This window comes from Otolemur garnettii, unplaced genomic scaffold (assembly GCF_000181295.1).
Source record: "Otolemur garnettii isolate 467f Iridium unplaced genomic scaffold, OtoGar3 scaffold00021, whole genome shotgun sequence".
In the NCBI taxonomy this organism is placed as follows: domain Eukaryota; kingdom Metazoa; phylum Chordata; class Mammalia; order Primates; family Galagidae; genus Otolemur; species Otolemur garnettii.
The window spans coordinates 19,718,034-19,727,964 of record NW_003852416.1 but is presented as its reverse complement, the minus strand read 5'-3'; the positions used below and the strand labels follow the sequence as shown (position 1 = coordinate 19,727,964).

Here is a 9,931-nt window from a genome sequence, read left to right as displayed (position 1 = left end):
GAGGCAGGAGACTGGCTTGAGCCCAGGAGTTGGAGGTTGCTGTGAGCTGTGATGCCATGGCACTCTACCCAGGGGGATAGCTTGAGGCTCTGTCTAAAAAAAAAAAAGATGAGTGGAGTTTTTTTTTTTTTTCCCATCTTTCATGATAGAAATCAAATTGAGTTGTTGGGTGTGGGCCTGTCACAGATCTCACATCTTTTATTTCAAGTGTTAAGTTGGTCGTAGGTGAAGATGTTTGATCTGATCCCTTTTTCCTTTTTTGATATTTTCAAGGTGAAAGACTTGGTTGCCAGGATACATGGGAAATGGCAGGAAATAATCCAGAACTGCCGGCCTACTCAGGTGTCATTTTATTAAATAAATAGTTTTATTCGTAATGTTTTTGCTAAATAGTACTCTTCATACTCTTTGAAACAAAGTACAATATAACTCAGCACTTGCTTCTAATTATCTTAAGATAAATAGAAAATGCCAGTATAATACATGCTTTGAATGTTTTTTAGTTTTTGTTTGCTTTATTATAGTCATTAATTTATTTTCCAAAGTGGTTGATCTCATTTTAAAATGTTAAATTGCATCAGGTGGAGGTTATTCAGTGAGGAACATTTTTTAACAGCTCTATAGAGATATAATTCACGTATCATTATTTCACTCAGAGTGTACAGTGGTGTTTTGTTTGTTTGTTTTGCAGTTTTTGGCCAAGGCTGGGTTTGAACCCACCACCTTTGGCACATGGGGCCGGCGCCCTACTCCTTGAGCCACAGGCGCCACCCCACAGTGGTTTTTATTATGTTCAGAGTGAATACTTTCACCAGAGTCCAATTTTAGGATATTTTTGTCATCCCCCTAAAAGAAATCCCATACCCATTAACAGTCATTACCCATTTCTCTACCACTCTCATTTCCCTTCTCACTCCCCTCAAACCCTAGCCAAACTCTAATCTACTTTGTATAGATTTGCCAACTATGTGGTCTTTTCTGACTGGCTGCTTTCACCTAACAATAATGATAAATGAATCCATGTTGTAGCTTCTATTGCCAAATAATATTGTATCGTATGAATATATCACATTTTATTTATCTGTTTATCATTAAATGGACCTTTGAGTTATTTCCACTTTTTGGCTTTTAAATAATGCCTCCATGAACATTTGTAGACAAGTTTTTGTGAGAATGTTTTCAAATGAAAACATCTTGAGCTATGTACATGGGAGTAGAATTGCTGGACCATATGGTAATTCGATAAGTGTTTTGAGGCTATACCAGGCTATATTCCAAAGTGGTTGCATTATTTTACATTCCTACCAGAATGTATGAGGTTCTGAATTTCTCCACATTCTTGTCAACACTTGTTATTGTCTGTCTTTTTGACTAAATCTTATTACAGAAATTTATATTAGAAAGTGGAATCTCTGGCTCGGCGCCTATAGCTCAACCGGCTAAGGCGCCAGCCACGTACACCTAAGGTGGCGGGTTCGAATCCCCAGCCCGGACCCGCCAAACAACAATGATGGCTGCAACCAAAAAATGGCCAGGCGTTGTGGCGGGCGCCTGTGGTCCCAGCTACTTGGGAGGCGGAGGCAGGAGACTCGCTTGAGCCCAGGAGTTGGAGGTTGCTGTGAGCGTGATGCCATGGCACTTTGCCCAGGGGGATAGCTTGAGGCTCTGTCTCAAAAAAAAAAAAAAAAAGAAAGTGGAATCTCATTGTGGTTTTAATTTGTATTTCCCTAGTGACTAATGATGTTGAGTATCTTATCTACTTACTTATTAGACATATGTTATAATGTTTGCAGAAATACCTGTTCAGATTTTTTGCCCATTTTTAGTTGGATTACTTATCTTTTTCTTATTGAGTTGTAAGAATTCTCCATGTTTTAGATATAAATCCCTTGTTGGATATATAATTTACAAATATTTTCCTCCATTCTATGTGTTGTCTTTTCATTGTCTTGGTGGTATCATTTTTTATAATTTGTTTATTTTGTCAGTTAACATTTTTGGTGTCATATCTAAGGAGTCTTTGCTTAAGAGGCACATTTTTCTAACTCCTGCTAATAAGTTTCACATCCTGCTTGTTTACAAACTAATGTAGAATAGCCTGAAATGAAGCTTTTCAAATTTTTAAATGTATGTAGAAATCAAGGGGAAACTTGTTGAAATGCAAATTCTGACTCAGGTCTGGGTGGGACCTGAGATAGACTACATTTCTAGCAAGTTCTAAGATTGATTCCAATGCTGCTGGTCCAGGGACTGACTAAACATTGAGTAGCCAGGACTGGGAAGTTGCTTATATTTTATATCAAAATAACAGGAACAGGAACTGAGTATTAACTAAGAAAGCAACCCCACTATTTTAAGTCTTTGAGAAATCTTAAATTTATGGGTTTTTGTTGCTTTAGTTTCTAACTTCAATAGATTGTTTTATAGGCTGGCCATCTGTCCTGATGCGGCATTAAAACAAAATAATAGGAAAACTATATTTGCTTAACATTTTAATTTTCTTAAGTACATACTTCTTTTTCTGTACTGGTGAGAAGAATAACCTGTGGCTCAGTGGGAGGGTGGTGGGTTTGAGCCCAACCCAGCCAAACTGCAACAACAATAACAAAAAAAAATAGGGGGCGCCTGTAGTCCCAGCTACTCGGGAGGCTGAGACAAGAGAATCACCTAAGCCCAGGAGTTGGAGGTTGCTGTGAGCTGTGTGACGCCATGGCACTCTTCCGAGGGTAATAAAGTGAGACTCTGTCTCTACAAAAAAAAAAAAAAAAAAAAAAGAATATCCTGTGCTTAGATATTTTTTTTAATAATTTGACTACTGAATGTGAAATTTGAACCCAGTCACTATAACTTTTTAGAGAAATGCGCAATATAAAGATTTCAGTTCTTTTATTATCAAGGTTTATTGTATGATGTTTTATAAGGATTAATTCATAGTCTGATTAAATTTTTCTTTGTCTTTTTTCCCCCTTTCCTTTGTTAGGGGCAGCTTCATGACTTCTGGGTACCAGATTCTTAACAGGAGTTGCAGCAGCAAAAATGTGAACCAAGAGAAATTCAATAAGATCCTTTCTTAGGGGAGCAGAGAGGATTATTACAGCAAATGTGCCACTTGATTAGTATGATGCTGGTAATGAAGAAATTATCATTTCTGAAGCAGATATGAAATGTGATCTGCTTAATTGTTCAGGCAACTGATCTTTTTTAAAAGAGCAGAGTTTTATAAAAAGAGGAAGGGATAAAAAAGCAGCTAATAGTTAAATGTCTGACCTGTCCCTATTAACTCCTCTTTTTACATTGTAAGCCAGTTTTCTTTCTTCAGATAGTATTTGTGGCATTGAGTAATCAGAGGAAATAATGCTAGAAAAGAGTTTGGACTGACTGAAGAGTTGGATGTGGAAACCAAGACCAAGTTCCAATTTGGTTTAATTTTCCTCCTTGGTTATTTTAGTATGCAAAGGGAAAGCTTAGAACTGAGTTAGGAATAAAAGGCTTAAATCTCTTCTATAACTCCTATAAACCACGGGGATATTTTAGTCCATTTATTTTCTGTGACTATTCAAGATTATAAATCTGTTAGGTTTTTAAAATACATTTAAACAAGCAATTGAGAAACAGAAGTTTGGTATATTGTCAGATCCCCTGGGGGGGTGGGGAGGAAGTTAAGCTGTAAAGTTAAGTAGCTTATTTCTTATGCCAAAACAGTCTTATGCAGTTTGTTTTAGATTTCTTTTAAGTGCATATATTTTTTTAAATACTGATTAAATCTTAGAATCTTGGCTAAATTTTAGGATTCTGACTATAGATAACCATGTTACAGAAATCTATATTGTAAAAACCTAAATATCTGGACAAGTTCCCAAAAACCTTATTTTCATGAGTATATAACTTTGGCAGAGTCCTAGATAATGTTTATTCTTTGGGACACTCTCTGTGTGTGCACACATGTGCTTATACCTTGAAGTTGTTGCACTTGAAAACCACAGCTGCTCTAAATTCTTAAACACTGGAAAGCCATCCTTTGGTTTAAATGGTGGAGAGTTAGGTGAAGTACATATACTGGTTTTAGCCAAGGGCCCTTTGAAGGCTTTGGTAATAACACATTCTCACTAGCCAACTGAAAAATTATTTTGTTGACTGAGTGTCCCTTTTAGGAGGATATGTTTCCTGAAAGAGAATGCCAACTTTTTTTGTTCTTTTTATATTGGCTTGTGTGACCTGTTCTCCTGAGCACTAGTGTCTCTAGTTGTGCAGAAGAAAGATAACAGAGAGAGGTGGGAACTGAACTTGATGTTCATAGTTTGAGAGGGGAGAAAATAAATTCTGAAAAGTAACTTTCTACCTCTCATTTGAGGCTTAGGAGTAAAAAACATTTTATCTTAAATTTACCATTCAAAATAGCATCAGTAACTTTTGAGCTCATGTCAAGCATTGGGCAGTTAGAGATTTTTAAGGAAGACTAAATATGTCCAGTTTCCAGAACCTAAATGAGGTTGCTGACTGAGGCACTAACAGTCAGACCAACAAAGTTTTATTCTGTGTTGAGTTTACTGGTAAGAATATTATCTTGATACTACCTCTTCAGGGTATTGTTACAAAATGCCACTTATGGTTAAAGAGATAGATACAAAGAGTTATATATTTGACAGAAGCTTGAAACTCTGGCATCTATCTGCCCAACAATGGGGGCTTTCACTCTGTAATTTAATAATTTGTAGATACATTATTTGTGTGTAATTTTATAAGTGTTCATATTTTTCTCATTTTGCATTGTGTAAAGTGTACAAAATCTCAGAAGTATAAAATACTGCTTATATTGCTTGTAATTACAGTGTGTAAATATTTTCTAATCGTGTACATTGATGGGGGGACAAGTGGGTTATTTAGGTTTTTTTTTTTAAGTGACCCTTTTATATTGCAGTTTCAACAGATAACTGCCCATCAAATTTAAAACCACTTTGATACATTTTTATTTAACAGTTCCAGCGAGAAAAATCTATTTTTAATTGTCTTTCTCCATTATAGAAGAGTACTTCATGTGTCCCTTTAAAATAAATGGCCAGATGTCATTTTAGGCCCTTGTATTTATGACTCTGGTAGCAGTCTTTAGTCTCTAGGTTGTAGTCCAGTATTTGCATTTGGGTTCTCATAAAAATTTTGTGATTCTCTTTTAGCGCACGTAGCCCATGGTTTTTCTCCCAAATCAAGTATTTTCCTTCTTCCTCTTGAGTCCCCATGTGTTGTCTCCCTCCTGCTGTTGTCCAGTGAATGGGATGGTAGAGAGGGAGAAAACGTTCATTGCACAGAGAATGTCAGGCCACTTTGGAGACTTGGCAAATAAAGCTTGCACTGAGTGGTGTTTGGCAGTATTACTGTGCCAAAAATCACCTTGTCTAATTTTCTGGATATGTATGTCAAACTTATTACCTTTCTTGCAAGCTGAAAATTAAGGTACTTATAAGTGTTTATGCTTTTGTGTGTAACTGTTGCCTTTTCTAAACTGCTTTTCTTGTTAACTGAAAATATAATTCTATTAGTTATATCATGTTAAGTAAAGAGGCTCTCCGTGCACAAAATGCATCTATGTAGCAATCAAATAACAGCATTTGTACATTTTCTGTCTTATCTCCTGATGGCGGTGGTGCCTTTGTCACCCTTTGGAACATTGGCATTCATTTTTGTTTTGAAGCACAAGTAGTAGCTTGCTTTGGACTTCACAAAAGTCTCCCCAGATGTAAAAGATAGAAAATAGCGTGTTATAATCCAGGCTCAGTTGGAGCATTTACATTTTATTTGTATCAAAACAAATATACTTGGTTATACTTGGTGGGGACTGGCCAGTAGTAATATGTGGAGTCTTCAAGCTAAGAGTAATTTTGAAATTTAAAAAATTAAAAATTTTAAGAGGTGGCACATCACCAAGTGACTGAGTTAGAGGATTAGGCAATGACTGTCATGGTTTGTCTCTAAGGAGGCAAGAGAAGGGTTACAGGTGGCTGGGCATGCAGAGCAATTAGCATGATCTGTGATTGTTATTTCTTACTCATTAACAGTGTTGGTACTTCTCATTACCTGTGCATTTGTTTACCCTGGGCAGTCCTGTCAGCCAGTTAATCTACCAGCTCTTAGGCAGTAATGGCAGATTTCTTTTTTCTCTCCCCCTCCCCAAGATTTTATACATCTTGTTTAAAGTCCTATGAATGTATGTGTGTGTTATTAAAATTGCTTTTTCTCAGTTTGAACATGTGTTTGGTAATATTTGTTTGGGAGGGGGATGGCAAGTATCTCGAATGCTGTTTTCTCTCCTGCCCCATCCCCTAGTTCAGTGGTTCTCAACCTTCCGAATGCTGCAGCCCTTTAATACAGTTCCTGTGGGTCGTGACCCACAGGTTGAGAACTAGTTTTTAAGCTGATTTATTCTGCCCTACTTTTTAAACTGATTTATTCCTCTTGCTTTTGATTGTCCAGGTTTTTTTAGCTTGTTGTCTCCTGTTTCTGGAAAACATAAAGCCACAGTTGTACATAGTTCAATTTTATGGAATCCAGTTAATGATTTGCTATGTAATTTGCAGTCAGCAATCCAATAATCTCATTCTTACCTCATTGACCATGTTCATTCAACTATTCATTCATTGGGACAATTGAGTACCTACTACATGTGCGGCCTCTTTTTAAGATTGAGGACTCTGGTGAACAACTCAGAGCTCTCATGAATCTTATCTGCTGGTATCCAGGTTAAATACTTTCCATTCTTGGGCAAAGAGAACTAGAAAAGAATACCCTTGACCTAACTCCCCTGTAGTAGAGTTTGTGACCAAGAAAGGGGAAGCCATAATGTAGAGGACCATTTCCAGCCTGCCAAGCAGATATAGCTTTGAGTATACCACCTGAGGGGGAAATAGAGGTTGATATCTCATTCTAGGAGAAACTGTCCTTATGTGCTCAGAGAAAGGGTAGACATTGTTGGACAGAGGCCTCAAGTTCTAAAAACTTATTTCTCCTTTCTAATAACAGGTTGGTTAGGAGACTATTTGTGAGCATTTTGCTCCAACAGTGGGGTGGAGGGATGGGAAGATGACAGCCCAGACAGAAGCTGAGACACTGCCACAAGTATTTACTCAGGGGCAAACAGCACAGTCTTGTACAAGTTAAGGGCCTTGACCTTGCCCCAGATCAGATCCCAGACTCATCATACAAGCCATTTGATCTTTGACAAGCTACTTAAGCTATCTGAGCTTTATTTTCTTCATCTGTTAAAAGGAATAATAACAGTGTCTATGTCAGTGTTTATGAGGACTAACTGAGCTATTGCATGAGAAGTGTTTGGTACAGTGCCTAGCATATAGCATGAACTTACTAGATGCTAGCTGTTAATTGTTTACGTCTAACTTGAGGCTCTTAGCAGATGATAAGTAAAATTGATCATAAGCACAAAGACACCTTAGTGTGTACTGATGGCAAACCATGTCTCCAAGGATTATAGTTGTAAGCATACTCTCTTCCTTTGGACACATGGAGTTCCAGACACTTCTGTGCCCAGCTCTGTCTCTGCTGATTTAAAAACAACTTCTTTTCAGCAACCCAAAACTATAAAACTGAGAAATAGGTGATGGGTGGTAGTTTTCTAGCATTTGTGGACATGTCCTGAAACTCCTAACCATTCCCTAGGCTGGAGTCAAGAGAGGGCAAACCAGGAGGCCCAGCTTTCAGTCTGACTCCCAAGACACTGAGGGAGGAAAACTCAATAGGCAAAACAGGCCCCTGAGGCACAGTTGATCAGACTACAGCATTGTTGCACTGCTAACAGTCTCTGCTAAAGAAGCACCTCAGCTGTATGGCCAAAATAAAGATCACACCACCTAAAGGGAAAGTGCTGGGCAAACAAGAGGTAGAGATGGGAGAGCAGGAACAGAAATGCTGCCACAGTGGACAGGAAGCAGGACAATGTCACTAGGCCAGAATTCGCTTGCCTTAGGGAACCTGCTCAAGTTTCAGGAATCATACCGACCGCCTTCACCTGGGATCCCTGCTACAACGAGTAACTGTTCTGTGCAAAGTATGGTGGTAAACCCTAGTGTGTAGGTGGCTGAGAATCATCGCTGAAGATAGCCAGCACTACCCTTGGCCACATTCTTACATCACAGTTGGGGAAAATAACCTACCAAAAGCAAAACTCAAATTTGTGGGGTTTTTGTGTGTGAAGTACTCCAGGTTTCCAAATGAGATCCTGTAAATGGCCTGCCTATGTTCCAGGGCACAAATTCATAGCTAGGTTAGGATTAATTTCTTGGTGTGCTTTCTTTTCCACTGTTAGTATTAACCTCATTCATATTTTAGCTGGATTTGCATCTTCAAAGGAGCTTCCTTTAGACAGTTCAATAAATTACCTTTATATCTCATACTTTCATTAGGTTCAGAGATATCAGTGGGAGGACAGAGAGAAATGGATTGTAGTCTGAATCACCCTTATCAAAAGTACTGAAGTAACTGCAATGACATTTTGGCAGGTGCCTGCTAGAACTCAGCATTGAACTCATACATTTTTGCTTATTTAAAAATGTCCAAGTCTGCCATCAGCACCTCAGAGGACCAAAGCTTGGCTCAGAATTAAGTTGAATGAGATGAACCTTTCACATTGGCCTACTTGCCACACCCCCCAGAGGTATCTGAAGTTGGAACAGCAGGTTCTGTGAGATCTTGGGCTGCTGTTTGCCTTAGCTCACTGGGTCCCTGCAGTTTAATTTATTTCTAGTCTGGTACCATGAATCTAGCAGTCTTCTTGCCCTACCCCCACTATTACAATCCCCTTTCCTACAAGGACTGCAGATTTATCTTTCTTTTTTGTTTGTTTTTGTTTTTATTTGAGACAGAGTCTCACTTTAGCACCCTGAGTAAAGTGCTATGGTGTCATAGCTCACAGCAACCTCAAGCTCTTTCTTGGGCTCAAGCAATCATCTTGCCTCAGTTTTTCTATTTGTAGTAGAGATGGGGTCTCGCTATTGCTCAGGCTGTTCTTGAACTCCTGAGCTCAAGCAATCCACCTGCTTTGGCCTCCCAGAGTGTTAGAATTATAGGCATGAGCCACCACACTCAACCTATTTTTTCAGATTTTCTTAGCCCTGCCTTTACGGGTGTTCCCAGCTCAGACTTCCTTACTCAATCCATCAGGGTTTCTTTCCTTCTGTAGTCTTTTCTAAACTTCTGGCTGATTTTTCTATTTCCCACTAGAAACCTTCTCATCTCATCACATGAAATACACTGCCTCCTTTTATGCCACTTCCTTGCTCCTCCAACATAAATCTGTGCATAAACTGTGCTAATGTTTTTCCCTTTGCTAATATTTCCCCTTCAAACTTACCCTGCTTCCCCCTTCTCAGACTTTTCTAGTCCTGCCTGTCCTCTCTAAACAAACTCAAGAATGAACCTCATAGAGCCTCTTTTCCCATCTATAAAATGGGACTATTAATTCCTCAGGATGAGATCAGGGTACAATTAAAAAATGAGGCCAGAGCGGTGCCTGTGGCTCAGTGAGTAGGGCACTGGCCCCATATATCGAGGGTAGGGAGTTCGAACTCAGCCCAGGCCAAACTGCGATAAAAAATAACCGGGTGTTGTGGCCAGCACCTGTAGCCCAGCTACTCAGGAGGCTGAGGCAAGAGAATCGCCTAAGCCCAAGAGCTGGAGGTTGCTGTGAGCTGAGACGCCCCAGCACTCTACTGAGGGCGACAAAGTGAAACTCTGTCTCTTAAAAAAAAAAAAAAATGGGCTCGGCGCCTGTGGCTCAAGCGGCTAAGGCGCCAGCCACATACACCTAAGGTGGCGGGTTTGAATCCCCAGCCGGGGCCCACCAAACAACAATGATGGCTGCAACCAAAAAATGGCCAGGCGTTGTGGCGGGCACCTGTAGTCCCAGCTACTTGGGAGGCTGAGGCAG

At 39.3% G+C, this 9,931-nt stretch overlaps 1 protein-coding gene across 1 annotated transcript in view; it reads left to right on the top strand.

The window, feature by feature from the left end:
• Positions 1-4,982, top strand: part of LOC111724296 (SMC5-SMC6 complex localization factor protein 2-like) — a 21,457-nt gene extending 16,475 nt beyond the window's left edge. Inside the window, exons 7-8 of the mRNA XM_023511721.1 lie at positions 274-342; positions 2,981-4,982. Coding sequence (XP_023367489.1) covers positions 274-342; positions 2,981-3,016 — 105 coding nt within the window. The 3' untranslated portion in view covers positions 3,017-4,982. The remainder of the gene's footprint in view (positions 1-273; positions 343-2,980) is intronic.
• Positions 4,983-9,931: the final 4,949 nt, after the last annotated feature.